General features: G+C 38.4%; 1 protein-coding gene across 1 annotated transcript in view; it reads left to right on the top strand.

Annotated features, from left to right (window-relative positions):
• The first annotated feature begins 2,299 nt into the window (after positions 1-2,299).
• Positions 2,300-23,075, top strand: part of LOC126297989 (protein dissatisfaction-like) — a 408,707-nt gene continuing 387,931 nt past the window's right edge. Inside the window, exon 1 of the mRNA XM_049989302.1 lies at positions 2,300-2,649. Within this exon, the coding sequence (XP_049845259.1) occupies positions 2,605-2,649 (45 nt within the window). The 5' untranslated portion in view covers positions 2,300-2,604. The remainder of the gene's footprint in view (positions 2,650-23,075) is intronic.

The raw sequence follows: 23,075 nt of genomic DNA, 5'->3' as shown, positions 1-23,075 counted from the left end.
GGGACGTGACGCGATCGGGGGGAATACTATGGACACTGCCTAACACATCTGTGCAAAGCTTCAGCGGATTCTCACGGTGGTTTCCATTTCGCAATTGATCGGACCTTACTTTCCTAATAGCCCTTGTATTAACATCACTATAAACAACTATATATGAGTTTCATGTCCATGTAGAAATCAGTGTTTCAATTTTAAAAATAACATATTGTAACTATAAGCAAACATGTGTTTTAGACAAACGCAAGATGACCAAAGGGTTGAATGACCAAGCACAATTTACTTATATTTAATTCGAGGACAATACTTTCCAAAAAAATTAGTCTTAAAATGAAAGATTGAAATAGTCTTGTTGGCTAATTGGTAAGCTTGTACACTATGAACGGCTAAACACCTTTTAATCGGAGAGAGGGTTAAGAGGCTAAATTGTATCTAGATTGCGGTGGTGAAGAGGATGTGTGCCAATCTTCCACGATCAGGTGATAACAATAGCGGACGACCAAAACCGACAACGACGAATTGTGCGTACGAAACGTTGGGCCTCAACAAGTAATTCACCCGACCAAGAGCTAATAGCTGGGAATATTTTAATAAGTGTTGTTGGTTTGCACCTACATTCAGTATTAATGAAAATACATATCATCTTCTAATTTCAGTTGTTTTAAAATATCACTTCCAATACTGAACGGAGCTAGAATTTTCCACTATACCCTCAAGGTTATGGCTTAATTTTGCTGTGACGTCACGAGTCAGTAAGCTTTCAGACTCCATGGAGATTGAGACATATCGCACAAAACCCGCAGTACCTACTCAACGAATGAAGTCACATATAACGGTTTTTCACACTTTCAAGATCAGAGTCCGCGTCTGGCGACAAGAGGTAAAAGAAAACTGGGATCTGGGTGAAATCAGGTATGGAAGAAATGGCCTATCCGGGAGAAAGAACTCACTTCAAAATGCCAAATTTCTATTAAAATTCTTTAAAATCTTTTGTCAACTCAAATGCCACTCCTTTGACCGGGCATTATTTGGACAAGAGTGTGCGCTGGGGTTTTGAGAGGTGTATGCTGACATAATTAATATCAGCTGCCCTCTGAAAATTTCGAGTAAACCTGTACAAAATATGTATGTCAAGGTCTAGTACGTGGTTCAACATTACAGTAAACTAAGAAAACTTTTTCTTGTAACTTTTTATGGTGGGGTCCGTTTTGTGGTGGGAGCCCGTAGCCTACGCACAAATGTGGACTTCTTATTAAGCTGTGACGTTTGGAACACATTTGTTCCACTGATGCTGGGTACAAAGTGTCCCATATATCCTCGGAACTTATCCTATGTATAGTGGATTGACACATAGTTTTCCTCTACGACGTTCATTACCAGATAACCTCAACATTATCCTTTCACACCCAGTTGCCACTTGACCAAAATGAGAGTGCAGCGTTTCATGCAAGTAACTCTGAGATCTGTTTAGGCAAAGTTTCAGTTGTGTAAGGAAGAACACTGTCTCGTGAATCGTGAGAACTGTGGAAGTTAATCTAAGCAAAAACCAGGTGTCGCTTGTCTACCAGGTCTTTTACAGGCCGGGCAGAGTCAGATGAGGGAAGCAACGAAAACATTTTGTTATAACGGAATTGCGATTACTGCATAAGGAATTGAAACATCACCCCTAGGATTGTTATAAAACTCTCTAAGTAGAAAGTTGTATCTGAATATCTCAACAAAGTTTTATGGTCAGTTAGTCGACATGACCCGGAGCGAGGAAGTAAAAGTTGTGAGACCGTCTTTTCGTAATGAGTGTATTACACATGGGAATTTTCCACATTGCATCTGGTGGACATGTCTCTACGTTGGCTTGAAATACCTGAATACAACGGCCAGTCAATATTAGGACCGAAATATCAGTGAAAATTTTCTCAATGACTCAAAATGAAGGTAACTGGACTGAAGTTGGAGTTAAACATACGGATCCGTATCTTGCTAGTGTGTTTCGTGTGATTTGACGAAGCCTCTTCATTTCGATTTTGGTTCGTTAAGACTCAGCATTTGGGAAGTGCGCTGTGGACAGAGTGTATCCAGCACCGTCCGGCGGCTAGCGAGACGCCGGGCTGAATGAAGGCGGTTGAATGGGCACGGCCAGAGCCACCTGTGTGCAGGCAGGCCAGGTGAGCGGCGCGCGCTCATTGGTCGCCGGTGACATCATGGCTTATCTGGCGGCGGCTGCCATGCGGTTCGAGCGGGCGGGACCTCGGACCTACCTGTAGGGAGGAGGAGAAGAACACATCGGCCGGCTCCACTTCAGTAAGTGTAGCCTTACAATACGATACGGAGGGCCTCCGCTGCTCGCTGCTAGTGGGGGAGCCAAGCACGCGCGTGCGCTGCCAGAAAAAAACGCTCGTGCGGCGAAAGTGAAAAGCAAAGGGAGGGGGCGGCGCCGCGGAAAATGGATAGGTGACTTTTCCCTCACCCGGCACCCCTCGTGAAAGAAGCCCCTGGGCCCCAAGACACGGACGCGGGCCAAGCGTTGCAGTGTTGTGGTACCTGGTCGCTGGCGCTCTGTGCAACAGTACAATGCGCCCCATTTGACGAACATCCCGACGTACTGGCTGAATGACGGCGCGGAGACGGCGCCGAAACATGTCCGACTTCACGGATGTAAGTCTTCCAGCTGCACGCCTTAATCTGCAACCACAATTCTGTTTACCGGTTAACCCCAGTCCCATAGTTACTGCGAAGCACAGTCAAATGAGACTAGCATTTGCACCTGTCAAATGGTCCCCCCAAAGGGTTTTCTCTCATGCTCCCGCAAATGATACAGGAAAATGCTCAGACTAAGTTGTAACATTTTTGCGAGCAGATATTAATATCGTGTTATAACTGTGGAAATGCTAAGCAACTGAAAGAACGATAATATCTAAGAAATTAATTAATTTCCAATGTTTTAGTAAAATGCTCTAAGAGATGTTCGCTTATTTCATATTAAATGATATGCAATAATGGAATTTCGATTTTAAGATTCTCTTTCAATTTTGTACACAATTGGCAATACCATCCTTGAAGAAAAAAATAATGAAACAGTTAACTTATGTCTGTTATTCTGTGAGTATTATTTTTTCTATGCACTCACAGGATAATAAAACAGACAAAAATGAATGAATTTTTAATGAGTATGCAGAAAGAAGTGAAAATGTATTTTCACATTTACAGAGATCTTCAAGATACACTCTATGAAACTTTGAGATTTATGCACTATTAAAAATCATTCAGTCCACCAGTTGTGAATATTATTTGAAAAGTCATGGAGGCTGAAAGATTATTTTGCGTTAATGTTCAACCATATACAGGTGAAATTTTGATTTATAATTAAGAGAGCATCTATGTCATACATTTTAAATCAATTAAAATGCGATAAAAGTTAATGAAACATGGAATATAGTGTTCTTATCAGTCTCGTTTGAAAAAAAAAATCGTAAGCTTACCTGAAATGCTGCTTGTACAATTTTTTATCTAACATTTAACAGTACAAAACATATCTCTCACATAAAAGAATTTTGTGTATCTTCAAGTAAGTGGAATGTTTATACGGTTTAAATCTCTTAGCGATAGGATTGTGGCTATCAGGCGTTGGAAATTATTCCAAACTGTAAAAGTAATACTATCTTGTTGTTTACATGCCAAAGTGTGTTCAGGTATTTCAGTAGTAACTTTCGTTTCTTTGTTGTAGACGTATTCGGTCTCTCAGTCCACTACATTTTATAATTTGCATTTCTTATCTTGATTTCAATTACTTGATGCATTTTACTGTGTCATGCTGAAGTTTCTCATGGTGTCTTACCATAAGTCTATAAATTTGTATGACTTGCAATGTATACTATTAACAAGTGGTTCCAAAAGGAAAGTGCTTTTGTTCGTCTTAAAATCATACCGGGTTCAATTACATGTGCATCGACAACTGCTGGTAATAAAATAGCGCCTCTATCAGTTGAAAATTGCTTCTTTTACCTCATTGGTCTACAATGGAGATTTCAGTGATATTATGAACATTTTACACATGATTGGTATGCACAACATAATGACCACATAGTTACAAATTCATTAAATGAACCGCAACTAATGACAATATTACATTACAGAATGACTTAAGACACTGTGCGTTGTTTAGTAACAGCCCCATTGTCATTACTATTTTCGCTGATCAATAACTCTTTAAAATTACTGGCTCACCATGAATTCACTGTTTACATAATTCTGTTCCATTTAAATGTCTGTGTGCACAATCTTCAATTTCACTTGTGACCATGGTAAAGTTAATGTTTACTGCAATGAATTTCAAATTCGTAATGTATCAGAGTTTCTAAAGTTACAATTACTAACTTGCCAATTGGGTATAAGGTTTAACAGTAGCACAGCGTTCGTAAATTTTTTCCTCGAGGATAAATATGTTAAACAGTAACAAAAACCCACTTGTTCTCTGGCAGAGGCAAAATAGATGTTGGAGCAGACAAACGTATGATGTGGAACAGGTTAATACTTATTTGTAAATCACAGCTTAATTATGTGAGCTGTAATAAACAATATTTCGTTGTTTCCATAGGTTACTTTGTTCAGCTGTCACTTTACAAGTTAGCATTAGCAATATCATAGCATCATCTTCGCACATAGTGTGACTTCTCGAGAATTATTTTGTTGAAAAGCTGAATAAGCCGACTGACATTTTTGATTTTTTTAATAATGCGAGATTTTCTAGTTTTTATATTATTTACTCATACATACCTCGACCACTATGTCTCATCTTGTGTTCGTTTTTCGTTTTTATTTATGAAGCTACATTAATTTAATGCCTGGCCTATACAGGGTGACCTGCTGTAACGCCTTTTATACTTCTACAGCATGTGATATCTTTTGTCTCATTGTGTCATCCTAAAAATTCTGCTAAGAAGTCGGAGGTTTTAAAACAAATCGAAGTTGCTTCATAGCCCCGTTAAAACGACAACGAAGCTCCTAACCTCAGGAAGATGCGCTTCATCATATAGAAAATTTGTGATTAGGAACACTTAAACGCGATTCAAGCGTATAAACATAGGTACATTTCGGCAGTAACCGTATGTACAGACAATGATTCTGGAGTATCGTGTTGCCAGCCAATTAAATAAATGGCGACTAGGTACGATTAATTTTTATTCGTGTTAATATATCACCACCCCTGTCCACAGAATCAGTCGCGCTGAAGGAATCGTCAAGAGGGTCAAGACGAACCACGACAACAGAATTACAGAGGATATTTTCAGAGTATTTTGACATAAGACATCCGTAGTCTCCATTGGATATTTACAGAATAAGTGCATTTCAGAAGTTTTCTTAGTCATTTATCTTTGTATCTGTATTGCACTAATAATAGCTGCACAACAGTGCAAACGTGTTTTTGTTTGGAAACAAAATTGTTCCATTCACACATAGTACTTCCTGTAGACGACGGTGATGCTAACTCTACTCTTCACCCTGGTATTTGCATTAAATACTGCTCAGTTCTGTCTCGAGTTTGTTTCTCCATCAGTGTTAATTATACATTAACAGCAATGTTGAGCGGTATGGAGAGGATTACTGATGAAGTGTTGATCAACAAGCCCCTCATGTATAGGTTCACCGAATGCAATGGGAGAACGGCACAACGGCGCTATTAAACGTGATCGTTTCCGCATACGACTTCCAAAAATTTTAATTTCAATTGCAGTCTCGAGTAATGCTCAATACCAATCAGAATAGTCATAAATATGGTTGCTAGGTCAAAGGTCATTTGAAAGTGTATGGTGCCTAAGTCACAGAGTACACAAATAAACACAAAACCAAATAAAAATTACGGGAATTACATACGAATATTGGAAACGGAAAACGTTCTGTGTGTCAAATCTGACATATGCCAGGAGAATGAAAAAACTGTGTATCTCTGTTGAGATATAACTAATTTGTATCCAAAAAATTGAGAAAATACACTGACACGACGGAACTGTGCTGCTCAAAGAGACACAGCATAAAATAATGAGACGAATTACAAAACAAATACTTAATTAAGAACGTCTCAACTGCCATAGCAGGAAACCGATTGGTTATAATTGTCAATAAGAAAGTTTTATACAAATTGATTCATGGAAAGAAGAAAACAACAATGAGCTGCTGTTTACTTCCACAAATAGCGCCGTTACCGGTTTGGTACTATTTACATTAGTTTTTGGCTGTTCTTTTCCGAATAATTAATGTAAACAAAAACAAATGCAATTTAAAATAATGTCAACATTGTCTGAAGATGAACATGTTTGTTTAAAACCGGTAACGCCTCTGTTTCCGTAAATAAATACCATTATGAACATTTGCTGTTTTCTTGTTTGTATTTTGTACAAAGCCACCGTCTCAAAAATATAACTTTTCGACAAAATAGCAGGAATAAAATTTTGGTCCCAAGTGTCACTAACATAGAGCCACTGCGTTTTATTTGTTATAATAAACATGTGACAATACAGCGTTAAGCTTTTAACACGTAGAAATGTAGTCAACAGAAACCACTGCTTATACCTTTCAAATTTTGGAGCTCCATAGAGAAGCACAGTTTGGCACAAAAGACAGTAAGCCACCTACCAATGAGTGCTAGAAAGACTCCAGAGTTTGGCTCTTGAATCAAATCTACGCACATACAGCAAACTACCGAGGACGAAATAGCACTGAAAATACGTTTTGCGAAAAAATGGCACTTAGAACGTTTTTCATTTTCACTCTACATAGTCATGTTCTCAATCTACTTTCAGTTTACTTGCGTCAACAATCCTGCAATATTTTAGAAGTACCTGTATTTTGCTCCTGTACAGTTATTAAATGCATTAGTGTTTCACGGTCGCCATTTGGCCTATTACGCCATTCTCACTATGAAGTGCGTCAGTCCATATGGTTCCTTTTAAAATGTCATCGTCTCAACCATCTTTACTTGATCCATGTGTACAATACGGCAGAAGTATTTGTCATTCCTATAAAAGACAATTTAACAATTCAGTTGACAGATGTGACATCTGGTGGACGCTTAGTCGAAATTATGGGCGCAGGTGATACGATAATAATCATTACATGGAATGCTACTTTCTGTTATATAAATGACGAAGATTCCTGTCTAATTATGTAAACAAAGATGAGGCGAGAGAAGTGTCCTGTTGAAGGGAGCGATATGCACTGACGCATGTCATAGTGAGCTGCCACCTGAGAGTGGCGTAATAGGTCGAAATCACGATAGTGGTGAATAAATACATTTAATAACAATTCAGGTGGAAAATATTATACTTTGTTAAATATTTTATCATGTTCATATGGTCACGCTTGACAGTCGGGTAACAGATGTTTTTGTGCCTGGGTGTATACTTGGTATGAGATGTCTCCCTAAAGATCGTCGCAGTTGCAATAAATAAAAAATAATTTTTGACCACTGAAAGTGGAAACGACCATATTTAAAAGTTAGATAGGGGTTGTTGACCCACCCCACACCAAACCACAACGACAGTAAGCTGATCTGTTAACGCAGTAACGGCAACTACAGTACTTTTCTTTCGCCTGAGGGCTGTTCCATTGCCCTGCGGTTCGCGTTGTACGTTTTGGTAGTTGCATACTAAAGGTAAAATAAGGTAATGGGGTCAACAAACTGAACAAATCATAATTACGTTACTACCCTTTAATGAGCCAGCGGTGACCGGCGGTCCGTTATCCTCCTTACTTCGGAGTTTAGCTTTTAAGAATGAAAACTTTATATTGGAGGTTACTACACTTTTTTGGGGCGAAATAAGACTACAATATGACATTTAAAAATTGGCGTGATTCATCCAACGTGTAGGACATTTTCGAACTCAATACTATTTATTTTAGGAAGTGAGTCAAAACTCAGAGAAATCAATATTAAATACCTAAAAATTATGAAAACAGTACATCAGGGATGTGAAAATATAAGTCGGTGACGAATGCAAACACCGTGCGTCCTACATGGAAAATTTTTTAGCTGTTTTCGTTATGAACACGCACTTATTCGATAGCGTAGAGTCTATTATCATATTGCAGCGTATCAGCGTATTATTAAACATTATAGTGCAAAATTACTAAAAGAAAAGAACAGAAATTACATTTACATCTTGAAGACATGCTGACGCTGCGATAAACAGCTTACTTCAAGCAGATGGCGTCACTTACTGAGAACATGCAGAAACGAAATAAGTGATGCACAGAAAGCACATGGTGGAAAGGGTATGCCACAGGCAGGCTCAGCTAGTTCTTTCTTTCTGGAGCTACAAAGAAGCTGAAGTTGAATGCAACGATTACGCTATATAAGGACTGAGGCGGTTAAACCAGAATACTAAGAAAATTCCCATGAACCACCTCCGAAATTTTATCGTTGGATTTGGGGTTCGTCCTGCAGAAGCCAGTGGTGTGACGCGCAAGAGTGGAAGCGGTTGCCGAATAGCAACGCCGAGCCAGACGGCTGGCGTGGTCGGAGACACGGTCAACCGCGCGGCGCAAGCCCACCAGCCGAACAGCCGGGCGGTGCGAGCCGGTACAACGGTCTCTCTTCTCTTCCACGTACATTTACTTCTACCTGACTCCCATACGAAGTCTGACCAGCAGTCTGTTCATCACTGTCACTTCTGTGTACGAAATGATTATGGTGAAGGACCCGGCACGCTGCAAAACCAGCGCGCCCTCAACTGCGTCGCTTCCAAAACTTTGTAACAGAACAGAATTCGTGAAAACCACCTTGCGTCACTACCGTGAGTAGCAGAAAGCGGTATCCAGCAAATATTAAAATGCACTGCGGCAGTTATTTAATATGCGTACCACATCACAATCAGATTCCATCCTGTGTAGAGTGCACAGTATTTTCTGCAAAATATGTACACCTTATTGACATAAAATGCTTAATATCAGGCCACCCTGTACCACACAATCCCTAAATTAACACAGCTTCGGAAATAAAAATGAGATCCACGGAAAATGACATTTAGGTGAGGAAACATGTATTTACGAGTAATTATCAGTCATCGACAGGCAGTAATATTGTGGACAAATGAAGCCAAATAATGCCTTGAAGCCGTGATAACACACAATTAATTCAAATAAAAAATTTATAAGATCCATAATTCGTAGGACATTTAATTGTTGATAATTTCTCAGCTAAATTCAGTGAATACAGTTTCGAGATATCCTTACTATGAATGTGACGGAATAACAGTAAGAGTTACAAATCACATTTTTTTCGAAATGTAAACTGTATGCAGACCGGTACATTTATTTCATACAACAATTAATCAGATCTCATCAGCTCTTACCAACTAACACAGCAGCTATCACTCAACACATTAGCATTACCATGGTTACAAGTGAGTCTGAAGACTGGGCAAACAAATGTATAATTGGGACAGAACCATATAGAGACTGGATTGATGATGACATAAGAACTTTATAGTGTTATTAGTCAGCTATAAAAATATTAAAAACACGACTGTTGCTAGGCGATACAAATCGTCGATGCGTCTATTTGTAATAAATAGAGCTCTACATGTGGAAGGATGGCATCTGATTACATCACTGTACGAAGATAAATAAACTATTGCAACGCATTCACCGTATGTGGCATTTTAACATTGACGGCTGAGCTTCAAGGAAATCATTAACCTGCGTACTATTTAATACTAAACGGTTTCCCATTACACGTTTGCCTTCCCCACAATCTGTTTTTATCTGGGGTAAAGACCAAGATTTATCTTATTATTTAACAAAGTAAATCATGAGAAATTATATTACGAGCGCACGGATGCTGTGGCGCCACAGTAAGAACACTGCCATTCAGGCAGCTGTAAATAACCTTATTTTCCTGAAGATGATCAAAACAGGTAGTTAATAATGACGTACTTCATCATGTTACATCGGTTCTGATGTAAGACTTTCTTCAGTTAAATATTTCAGGACTGAAGTTGACAAATTTAATTCTTACAGGAAAGACTGGCGCAAGTTTTTTTTTTTTTTTTTTCTTTCCCGAAGTAACCAAATGCGTTTAAAATACCAGGCCTGTGTGGTACTGGAATAGCAGTTACATTATTTACCGCGGAAATTCTTAACTAAGCAGAATTTTGCTTTTTATTTCCTAAGTTTACAGTTTCTCGACGGTGCCCAGGGCATAGCTGCAAACACTCAGGCAACTTCGCATTCAAGTATTACAAACTTACTTCTTCCAGTCTCTGTCATGGCCGAAACAGCTTAGAATGAACACAACGCAAGTTCAGTGTTAATTAGTTGTAGACCCACGTTTTTCTCTGAAAGAACCTCAAAATTCAGTCTTCAAATAAATGATTACGGCATTTTCCGCTAATACTGCTGCAACAAGGAAGATATAACCATTACATTTAACTTGTAGTCTCTGAATATAGTCTACAGGACAAAGTACACAAAAAGTATTTCACATCCTCCCATTGACGATGACAGCTTAATAAAGACATGCTTCCATAGTGATATTTTGAGCGATCGCTAATAACTGCAACAGTTTTAGTGGAGAATCCAAGGTTACCGACACACTAAAGCGTCTATCTGGACTGCTTTTTGTTAATGATAAAGGGTCTTTGCTCGGATTTATATTGAACACTATAGCTTAGGCAATTTTATGACGTTTTTCGTGTTAGAAAGTAGCTTTTTTTTTCTTTCCGTAATCAAGTGTAACTATTCAGCAAGCCTTACAAGTGTAACCGGTGTCTGCTGCGAACATAGGGCATTCCCAAATTTCTGAATAACTGTAAAGTTTTGAAGTTTTGAATCATTTTCCTTTACCGTTTTTGACAAAATTCAATAACAAATGATATTTTGTGGAATTTTTTTATATCCGGGGACGTAAAATAGCGAAATATCTGTCTTGCTTGGTAAAGTGTGAGAAAAATTACGTTTTGTTATCTTGAAGCAACAAAAGAGATTTTGGCTACTACACAGAATGCTGATTTTTATGGCAATGTCTTTCTTTTTATTCTGTTCTTTGATAAACTACTTTCTTCCACTTTTCTGCTTTGGCTCACACGTCAGTTGTCATCCCGAATGCCAAGAGATTGGTCTGATTAATAACTGACTAGAGCAACATTACATTTCTGTAAAAACACATCACACGTACTTATTACAGTTAAGTCCGAATTATATTATACTTACTTAAGCATTGCATGTAACGGATGGCTGAAAAGGAAAACAGACAGAAATCGATGCAAAATATGTTCGGTACAATACGGAAGAGCATAGAATGTCGGAAAGTATTATTGTTAATGAATCGGGTTGGTCCTGATAAAAACTGTCGTTCTACGCGCAGTTTCAGTAGATAAATGTTATCAAAATGCCCTCAAGTTTCAACTACCAATTTTTAAGTATCGTGGTTAATATGAATACTTGTTACATGTTTAATGTATTTCATTTTTTGAAAACCTACAGCACGTTTAAGTAGTGTTGTTATATTCCGTTAACAAAACTACATCAGATGTACCCTAGTCTCTAAAATGTCACAGATCGCTACGACTGCAAAGGATTTTCTATACTGCACTTTTCTGTGCGATACTGTATATAGATTTTACATTGAAAGTTTTAATAGCCTAGATAATTGGCGGCTGTGGTACGCAGGGCGTTTCACTTAAAAGAATAAAAAAAAACAATTCTGCTGTAAGGAGACATAGAACTGGTATCTAATGCGAAGATTATGTTCCAAGGGACGTTAACTTACGATTTGCTGACTTTCCATTATTTTCCTAGTGGTACATTCCAAGTATATATAAGCTGCTGCTTTAAAATTAACCCCTTACTGTTTTGTTTTGCAACGGTGTTTGTTTAAATGCACGTGTATTGAAAGCAAAGCAATACTTATAACGAAATGGTACTGTCCCTTGATTAAACATCCAGTTGAACCAAACACCTTTCTCAAAATATTTTCTTCAGAAACTGTTCAGTGACTGTCTCTGCGAATTGAAGGTTTTGAAGTTTTTCAGCCATGTTGATTTGCATTGCGATAGTTAGTCTTACCTCCTTTGAGAATGTAGTCAAAATATCCTAGTAATCTGTACCGGATGTAATAATTTCCAAATTATTAGTAATGGAAATCTAGCGCTCGCAAAACGGTTAATTACTTTGCTACAGCCGGCGGCTGTGGCCGAGCGGTGCTAGGCGCATCAGTCCGGAACCACGCTGCTGCTACGGTCGCAGGTTCGAATCTTGCCTCGGGAACGGATGTGTGTGATGTCCCATAGTGCTTACAGCCATTTCTGTCATTTTTATTCTGCTACAGTTAAATCGCTGTGCAGGTGAAATTATGTTTCTAAGTTTACAAAAATGTTCTCCTTGTGGTATCATTATAATTAGACGTATTGTAACAAACAGTAAGTATAAATGACACAAATGAGCCAGGTTCTGATGCCGTCTGATTCACTATCTTTATACTTTCCTTTTAAGTGTTAGCGAACTAACAGAGTATTGCGTTTTACATGCAGTAAATGAAAGTCAGTTTCGATCTTTGAAAAATAATGCTGTGTCCTCTACATTTTGCTACAAATTCCTAGCATTTTTCTGGATATGTGGCATTTAAAAGTAAGCTATATAAAAGCGAAAATACATATTTAAACCTATGTCATTATAAACAGAAAATAACTTAATGAAAATAAATGTACCATACGAAGAGCATAATTAATCAGCCCTAGAATAGCCTGTGCCTTTAAAAGCCTTATTGCTAACAGTAATGAATTGTGGTAATACGTAGAAACTGCGGCAATGCCGTAAACTTACTAGTAGATACACGCCCCGTATTTATTTTCATACAGATCAACCGCGATCATATTCATTCATCAGCACATACTAACTTCCTCTTTTTTAGGGCATACTTTTAGGGTGAGGTAGTTTTATATTTGTCACTTGCGGTAAAATTGAAGAATGTCAGACTATATCAGTATTGTTGAACATGTTTGGGAATCAAGCTTGACTCTATCTCGTTATGACACGCAGTGTCTCTTGCCGAGGAGAGCAGCCACAACGAACAGTAACAATAACAGCTATTTTCGAAAGACAAATGTACACGATTTGGAAATATACGAAAGGCCCAAGCTGGGCTAAATACCGCAAATGTATCACACCTGAGGGGGTCTTGGGCAGGAAGTAGCCTTATACTTGGCGACATAGTTCAGTGAACCCTAGTAACAAAAAAGAGACCAAAAAAAGGCGCACGACATGTCGGTATACAGTAACGCTGCGAACGGAGGCATGGTTTTCGACACACCCCGTTGGAAATTTCTGATGAAACATTTAAGTGTTACACTTGAGTTAAACTTTAGTGTGGAATAATTTCTTACTAGTCAGTGTTCCTATTCTCCCTATTCTCCTACAAGGGAGAAAACATATTTTACGTTCAGTTAAAGTGAAACGAGATTACACCAAGGAAAAGGAAATTTGATGATTCCGTGCTCTAGTTAACTAGTTATTTGCTAGTGCCACCATTGAGCCGGAGACCTTCAGAAGAACAGAAGATTAAAAATTTTGCCGTTTCTTACGCCGTCAGAATCGGTCGATACTAAATACTCCATTCGCCCAATGCTGCAATAAATTCAGATGATAACAGCTGATCGTTAAAATTATGTATAGAAATGAATGCGAGGTTACTATTTACGCAGAAAAATATGACAGTAGCGTTATCTGCGGGTTTTTAATGCCTCAATTGTTACATAACAAAAATGTTCTCTCATTGTATTCACACGCTGATTTAAAGACGCAATTTATTCCCAATAACTGAACCTTGCAGGTTTTTATAATTTTTTGTGAAATACTAATTTACTCATTATGTATTAAAAATCAGGAAAATTATAGTTACTAAAATCAGCATCGAGTGAATAGACCGTAACTCGAACTGCCGCATCCTTCTACACCTCAAAACGTAAACCTGGCACTATTTACGTCCGGGTTAGATTCCACAGACGTGGTTTCCATCTGTCTCGAATGTTTATTGCATAAAAATTAAGGATTTCATTACTAGACTGTGTTATCCGATGCCTAACTGGAGGTGAATTTAATTCTGTATTCGTAATCTCAATATTTTAAGCGGCGTACAAAAATTTATCATATATTGTAACAAACTAATGCTGCAACATACGTGATATCATTTTCTTAAATGTATTGTTACACTACTCGGTTTCGCTGTAGCGTTACTGTTAAATTGTCCTGAATCTATTTCTTTCTTTTTTTGCACAGCATTTTCCATTTAATTAAAGGGATATATTTTTTTTCGTTTTAACTTAAAAATTGAAAATTTAGTGAAGAGAACACAGGTGGATTTAATTTTAAGGAAAGTGGAAATCTATTTATCGGGTGCAATATCACTGAAGTTTCTGACACAAAACTATATAAGTAAGTTTGAGAAACAGTAGTCAGATATAGAAAGAGATCACAATATTGCTAGTTTTTCCCTTCAGGGTCCAATTTTTGTTTCAGTCATCAATAAATGAAGCAAATGTTTTCAGAATAATCACATATACACGTCATCTGAAACGATTGATTTTTCAAAATCTTGATGTTTTGGTACAAAAATAAGGATACGGGACTGCTTTGGAAGGGATATTTACTGTTTTAGCTCGGTATGTCGCTATTCATATATATTTTCTACCGCTTTCCTTTTTAATAAACAATGGGAGTTGAACCGGCGGTTGCAAAGTCATGGTGCGGTGTTCTGTCTACCGAGACGTCGATCTCGACAAAATAAAGCGACCAAACATCCCACGCCGAGCCACCGGTACGCACAGCCGAATCTGGAGCTTCGGACACTACGAGAGAGTTTTATTTCGCAGACTTCTAATTTAGCACGTCATAACGAGAGCAGAGGCACAAGTTTTTGCAATAAATACGAATTGATAACTATATGCGGAACCGTTAACAAGAGCGCGAACACTGATAGACAAGGCGATACACTGCGGGCGCACGATACTTATCACGCAAAAAGCTCGTGGCGCTGCGTCTTTACGAGGGCCGTACAGGCCGGCCGGCGCTTGTATAAGAACGCATAAATGGATGGCGGCGCAGTTTTTCGCGAAGGAAAACACGAGGACTGGCGATGATATACGGCTGGCGCGTTTACAGCCGGTGGCTTACCAGGTACGCGGGCCCACTCATTCGTCGCGTTTTATCGCCCGCTGCCTATCACACAGGCCGCCACTATTACCTTTCCGGTGGACCATCTCTCGCCTGACCTGTCTTTTTACCTATTCCAAACGCTTCCCCTACCCCTCCCCCCTCCTTGCCTTCCTTTTTTACACCGGCCACACTCCGTGGGTGTACACACTGGAAGCAGTTCATTATGACGACGTCATCTCGTCGAATGAGAAACTGGACACTACTGTGTAATTTCGAACTTGTTCATGTTCGTCTTCTACGAATATGGATAAAATATCACGGGGAGAAATGGAACCGACAACCGCGCCACGAAGTCGGAATTGTGTCGTTTTTCACTGGTATTTACCGTGTCGCCCCGCTTATACGCCATCCGCCTAGCGGGTTACTAGGCCGCCGAGCTGTGTATTACAGTACTTCAGGCAATTGGTGCGCACTCGGAAAGTAAGCGACTCAAATCCCCAGCCCTGTCCTATCAGGCCTTTAGCGCCAAAACTGTTCATTTAGTGCTACTTTCACACTTTTGGAATAATATTCTAGTGATTTTTTTTCCAGTTGATAGGACTTCCTGAAAGTTTTAACGCACTTATCATAGTTACACGTACTACAGAGGCAGACGACGATATACAGAGTTAATACGAACTATTCCAACAAAATCTTGGAGATTGCTCAGCATATTTTGCTATAAGGGACTCACGGTCTGCGGTGCCTCGATACAGAGTAATAATGCGGTTACGAGTTTCTTGGTTTGTTATCACAGTTACCTCCGTTTCTGTTAACATACTTTCATGAGTGCGGAAAAGCCTCTAATATACCTTCACCAAAACTTACAACACAAAACACAGAGTAACGTAACACCCTCAGATACAAAACAACAGGGATCTGGTTTCCGTGGGTACGTGGACAACTTAGTATACCTTAGTTTGGCCGCTCGTCCACTGCATTCAGTAACCACACACTCCGGGTGACCTACTATCGAACTCTTCATCAGAAACCTAGCCTTACCACTGTTTATCACTACTAACGAACAACTAACACCGCTGGCAATACAGACCCGAGACAGAACCTAGAGTACTAAATGCAAGCTTGGGAGTGAAGCGTAGACAAAACTGTTCATAACAACTACTCTGAGTTCGGGAACGAGTTTTTTTCCAAACAAGACTCACAGCGCATTCCGTCGACATTTGCACTCTTATGTAGATATTTTCAGTGCAGTACAGATATAAAGATAAATGGGATAATAAATTAAAATAAAATTAAATTATGGTATAACAAGCCACCGGCTAATGTCTTTCACAGCAAAACGCTCAGAAATTATTCCTGATCAAGCTCCGAAATTTTTCTATAGACTTCGGGTTCAATCTGTATATTTTACGAACAAAAGCCGGTAAACTCATTGTATTTCGTTCTTTTTTATTACTTCCTGTACTTCCTTCGGGGCGAAAGCGTCATCACAGTGGTTTCCAAGTTTCACTATTGTAATTTCACTATTGCCTGCTGAAATAGTAGAACTTGGATTTTGAAAGAATCTGCTTCACATGTTGTTTGATTTGTAGTACACATATCGTTACAACAAACTGAGATTTGAAAACATAGCTCAGACTAATTTTATTACAGACTAACTGTGACTTAGGTTCTCCCAGTAGGTAGGCGCCACTTGCGTCATCACATCATGATGCTATCACTACGAGGTACTTGTAAGGAAATTAAAAAGAAAACGGTCGTACAGTTGCTGGACTTTTATTCACGAAGTATATATCTTCCTGAAGTTAATGAAGTCTTTATATAAATTTCTTTGTATTTATTTTTAAAAAGTACAGGATATTTCTTACAGGCGATTTCGGTCCTTCGGTGAGTACAACTATAACTTTATTTTAATGCAAATCAACGTAAACGTACATGTTTATGCTTTATGAAAGTCTACTAGCAAAGTCGGCGTGAAAGTCTTGCCAAATTGACGACCGAACTAAGAAAACCATAACGCATGTGCTGCCCGACAGTTCACAGTTCTCGAGCCCCCAGCTGCGTATGGGCCATCTGGTGTCAATATAACTCACTATGCAGGTAGGCGCTACCAACTGTACGTAGCTAGTGAATGTCTGAAAATAGTGCTGCCAGTTAAAATTCAACGAGACTCTAAGTGTTAGTTTGGTGGCTATTCGAAATCAAACACCGCAAATATAGTTGTTTTGAATGACAGGTATTTCCGGTAGCTGCCAAGTTATCTTCACAATCCTGTAACAGAGAACTTTTAGGCCCCCTTCGCTGTAAACACCGATTATAATCTGTATTTTTTCAGTCACCAGCATTAATTAATTTATAACTGGTTATTCCGCCATATTAATTAGAGGCCGTTCGATCTGTTCGACAGCCGAAAATACACGTTAATCAGCAGTCTGGCGACCAATGAAATACTCGACTAGCAGTCTGACAACACCTACGCAATCTAATACAAGACACATTTTCTGAATCGTTAAAGGAATGGGATATGATGACTCCCTAGAACACACCCTAATAAATACGTCTTTCGAGACGAGAATAACATAGCAACAAAAATGCACAAGTTTTTAACAAATTTACACTTCATTATTTCGTCTCTGTTGGAATGTGATTGGGAAATTATGGCTGTTGGTGATATAAAAGATAAATTACAACCATTATCTGTGTCAGTCACGGTTACTCTTACTTGGCAGAAAATGAAAATAAAAATGAATTTCAACGATATCTGTTTTAATTTGTCTTTTAAATTAAACATAAAAGCACTTTGTTTAGTTTATAAATATGCCGTATGTCTCTCCCAAGAACCGTCTGAATAATTTTACCTGGATCTTCGTCAGATACCTGAAATTTATAGATGGAGTCATACCATATAAGTACTGCTCACCCCGAATTTCATGTGACGACCAACACTGATGGACAACGTCAGTTGCATTCTCCATAAAATCAATTTTTTAAAGTATAATGGTATTTGCCCGTAAATTAGTAACTTACCATATAACGTATGCATCTCATCTGTGTTTAGTATCTCACGCACTTTCCTGATAGTATACCATTTCGTACCAGTTTCTTAACAATTTGAGTCTGTCATCTTTCCAACGGTTTTCCAGTTCAAAGGCTTCTGCTTTACCTTAAATATATCTTTTATTATGGCCATATCTGTGACTGTAGCTTACATTTCTCAATATGGCATAAAAGCTATACAACCGACGTTTCTCGTAGCCGTCGATACAGTCACGAGTTTCGGTGGTTGTGCATCACCTTCTTTTGACCTAATGCTGCTTACCTCCTCTCCGTTTGTCTTTCATCTCCAGAGCATTTGTGTTTGTGCTTCTGGATTTATGTTGTGTGTGTGTGTGTGTTTGTGTGTTTGTGTGTGTGTGTGTGTGTGTTTGTGTGTGTGTGTGTGTGTGTGTGTGTGCGTGTGTGTATGTGTGCGTGTGTGTGTGTGTGTGTGTGTGTTTTGATCGTTGACCTAGTGCAGTCCACTTCACACGAATTAGAATCCAGTTGTGTTTTTTACGTAGTATTTCAGTCCACCGTCATCGGTGGAAAAAGTCAGAATAGCATCCATACAACGCACTCACAACAGCACTACTTTTTTCCTCCTTACATGGTATCGATCACACAAGCAAATGCCTCTTTAATCAGCAGTAAAAGGTCGGTTTATGTTTGCTTATTGCTCACCATCTCATTGGCAGTAAGTTCTGGGAGATGTGTTTAACGTTTGTACTGTGTGTATTATTTATGAGGCGTAAGTGAGTTATTTAGATGACAGTTTATTATTGTATTTTAATAATACGTTTTGACCAATTTTTCAAGGATTACAGCTGTTACGTACTGTGCAGTGCATTTTTGCAAAGAAGTTGAACTATTAAGGACAAACATTACCACTACTACCGGTACCGTAGTCCTTTGAATTGTCAGATGTGTGAACTAATATACACCAGTTTTGAAAACAACGAATATATTACACACAGACTTGTAGAAACATCTGTTGTGAGAATTCATTTGTTGTGAAATTCGTTCCTGAATTCCCATCTACCCTTCAGACTGCTTTGTTATGGATCCTCTGGTGTTTTTATTATTATACAATAGTTCTTTACATTCTCCAAGTAGTAAATTGGATACTTTTCATCTCTGTGGAACAATCAGTCGCATTGCATTATTTAATCACGCCACAAATAAGTAAGTTCGTTATTACTCATAATAGGAAGGTGTTCAGTATCTTATATTTTGACTGATTTCTTTATATAATGGCTGAAATCTTTTCTTAATGTGATATTTTTGTTTCATCGTTGCACAGATTTCAGTGACTACGTTTTCTTCGATTTCCCGTACATTCAGATATTAATAAAAACTTTTCCTCTTAAAACTCCCAAATGATTCACCTGCAATAGTTCGAAAATACCGCAGATTTTATTTATAGTCTATCAGGAAACGTATGTAACAAAAACAGCCACGTTGCGGCAGGCGTAATACATCAGTTAAATGTGATTTTGAGTAAAAAAAATGGTACTAGTGCTACTTCATGGTTAAAACCGTGGTTGGTGAAGTAAATACTGAGACCTTTTAGTAACAGAAGCTCCATTTTTCTACAATTTTATCGTGAAACTTCAATTCTAACAGAATTATAATTTCCATACGATACATTTACGTTGCAAGAAGTGGTAACTTTCTCCGATTGTACATAGTATCATAAAACTAAATTGTAATTCCTACTAAAACCCATCTGAATATCAGCAGTTTACAGACAGGAATATCTAGAAACAGAAATTCACTTAACACCTTCAACAGCGTTCGAAATATATGTTCTCGGGCTTGCAATATTTCATCTACCGATTTACTGAGTGAAATATGGCATAAGTTAAGAAAGTAAAGGAAAATATGGGTTTTACGTTTCGTTGACAACGAGGTCATTAGAGACATAATATAGATTTGTTTTTTAATTCTAGTCGATGATCAGAGACTGATATTAAAGATACTAACTGTGTACTTCCTAGATAATAGTTTTTATTCGTGACCATATAGCACTTCGTAAAGACGTAATACAATTTCGGACGCAGGAAAGGGCGATGAAGGAAATGACCAGCATTTACCTCAATCCATTTAAGGAAAACACGGAAACCTACATGTGGATAGCCAGGACGGGAATCTGAACCAGCATTCTCACGAATACGAGGTCACTCCCCTAACTGAACAAGCTAGCTCGGCCACAGAATTTAGGACATGGGACTTGTATGAGGAAACACTGAGTTTCAAATTCCAGTGCGGCCATCCATACGTAGGTTCATAAAGCGAACGGTGGGATGATTTCTTTGACGAGCTCATGACCGATATTTTTGCCCTTCCTTATCATGTTGGAGTTTGTGTTCCGTCGGCAATGAATTAGTCGCTCAGGCTACGTAAGACCCTAATCGTCCTGCCTATCTTTTGCCTATGGCACTAGAAAGAAAACGGCAGAGCTTGCAGGGATCGAATACATTGTTCAGAAGCTGTGGTGTCAGTGTTGAATAAGAAAACCTACTGCCATCAGCGCGATGTAATTTAAAAGAAAGTACTAGAATTATAAACCATTATTGACATTATGGACTAATTTGATGTCATCCCGTATGCTGTTTTACCGCATTGACGTTTAACTAAATAATTTGGCGTCTTTCAGTTTATTTTCCCATTTGTTATCTATCAGCGTTACCTCGACCCTCAGTCCGTTAAGAGAGATTACTGCTGCATTCCATATTCAAATGACGCCTTTTTGTCATTAATAATGGCACTACTTTATTTTTAAGAAGCTCTACACACTACGTGGAAATACTTATGTCAGTAGCCTATTCTAGAATATAAAAATTGTTTAATGCTGTAAAGTTGTTAAAATAGCAGTAATAAGAGCCAAATTTTCTGCAGAACCCTCTGCAAAACTCATTGGCAAGTTTACTCTAATAATTTTTTACAGCTTCAGAACTATAGGTGAATCTGTATTCGTTTATCGTTTCGTTTGGCAACAGTACGTTTTCTCAAATTTGCTCTACACAATCTAGTCCTGTTCAACAACAAGTGATGAATTTCTATCGTTTTAAATAGAAATTTACTGTTACGACGACAACAGACTAAAGTCATGAGTGTCCGTTGTTAACTATCGTCTCCTTATAATTATGCATCCTCTTATTTTCGTAATAACACCTCTACCTTTTATGATTAGGCCATGCGCACAGAGCATCTTTTGGCCTGTAAAATTATACGTGTATTTAATTTAAATTTTCTTCATTTTCAACTGCAACGTTGGAATGGCTCACACGGCTAAGCAGTCCTTGTCGATTCCAGTGGTGTAAACTGCTTTACATTGCGAAAGACACAACATCACGTCGTTCACGAACCTATTTTCTCTTTCATTAATCAGCGCCTATCTCCTTACCTGGACATCCGGATTAACTATTTGAAAGAGGCTTAAAGCAGCGCAGTATGGCAGTTTTGTTGTTAAGATGACTTTTTACCTCACAAGTAAAAATGTTGACCCTTTGTTACGAGATTTTTATTTTTATTCAAATTTCTAGAGTTTCACATTCTCGTTTGCGGTTCCAGGAAATATCATTAACATTTAAAAAATGTGGCTCAGTGGTAAAGTACCAGAAAATATTTTGAAAAAAAGGAAAAAGTTGTAAAAACTACTTGTCTCACTTTCAGGAGGAGCGAGGTTCGAATCTTCATTAGGACCTCCAGTTATGGGTTTTCCAAGGATTCCTTAAACCACTAAAAGCAAATACCGGGACGGTTCCTTTCGAAAGAACCCAACCAGTCCCCATCCTTGACGTTTTTTAATGTCAGCTTGTGTTCCTTCGATAATGACTTCCCAATGAACAAGGCATTAATCCCTAATATTCCACTTTTTGTACACCTGGCGCTTAAGTTACTACAGGAGTGTAAGAAACAAGAAAGAGAAGCGACTGCACCAACTTACGGAATTAAAACGCAATAATGTCAAAATAACAAATTCAAGATTGCTAGCATTTGCACGAAAATGGTACCAGCTTTGAGGCAGCATCTAAAAATTTGCTAAAACATGGCTCTAGAAACTACGTATTAAGGCATCATTAAAAGTAAAATCTATAAGTAAAATCCGTCTACTATTTTTTCATGGTGTTATTATTACCAGGTGTATATTTCTGACTTTCAGCTTTATGTCAAGGCTTTAGTTTTTATGTAAGAACTTGCTTTTTGTTGTTATTTATTTGGCTTTCGGCATCTAATGGCCATTTATCCAGCTAAAAAACATACAGCACAATACATAAATTAATGACACAATATGCGATCATAGGGACATCAGTTTCAAGAAGGGCCTTATACATTTGAAATACGTATTAACATGAAACGACTGTTAACATAGTTCCCAGCGTTACATTACTACTGCAAAGATAGCCTGGCCACTTTTAAAAATGTTGAAGCTCTTTATCATCTGCGGGATTACTCAAGGAAAGTGAAAGTGCGGTACAGGCAGCACACACTATTTTCAGACAATGTAACTATTTCAAAATCGATTTTGAACGTACAAAGGGGATGTGATTAATGTCACCCTCTGTAGAGTTAGTGCAGTCGCAGAACGAAATTGCAGCAACTCCAATGCGGTGAAAGTGCATCGGAAAACTTCAGTGGTTGAATCACACTCGGCAGACATTGGACATCAGCCATCTGAGTAGGCAGACTCCACAGAGCCAGGGTCTAAGCAGAGCAACAAGCCGAACGCATACATAATATCTCCTGAACAATTGTGATACGTTCCATTCCTCCTGCCACTGTTGAAAAGCATTCTGTCTGGCCAAACGATACATTTCAGAAGGCGAAAGTTTCAGGTCGATTAAAGTTCCGAAGTTTTTTGCTTCATTAGCAAGAATGTCAATTTCGTCATTATA

This window comes from Schistocerca gregaria, chromosome X (assembly GCF_023897955.1).
Source record: "Schistocerca gregaria isolate iqSchGreg1 chromosome X, iqSchGreg1.2, whole genome shotgun sequence".
Classification (NCBI taxonomy): Eukaryota; Metazoa; Arthropoda; class Insecta; order Orthoptera; family Acrididae; genus Schistocerca; species Schistocerca gregaria.
Note: the sequence above shows the minus strand (reverse complement) of the source record. Positions and strands in the feature narration are given on the sequence as shown.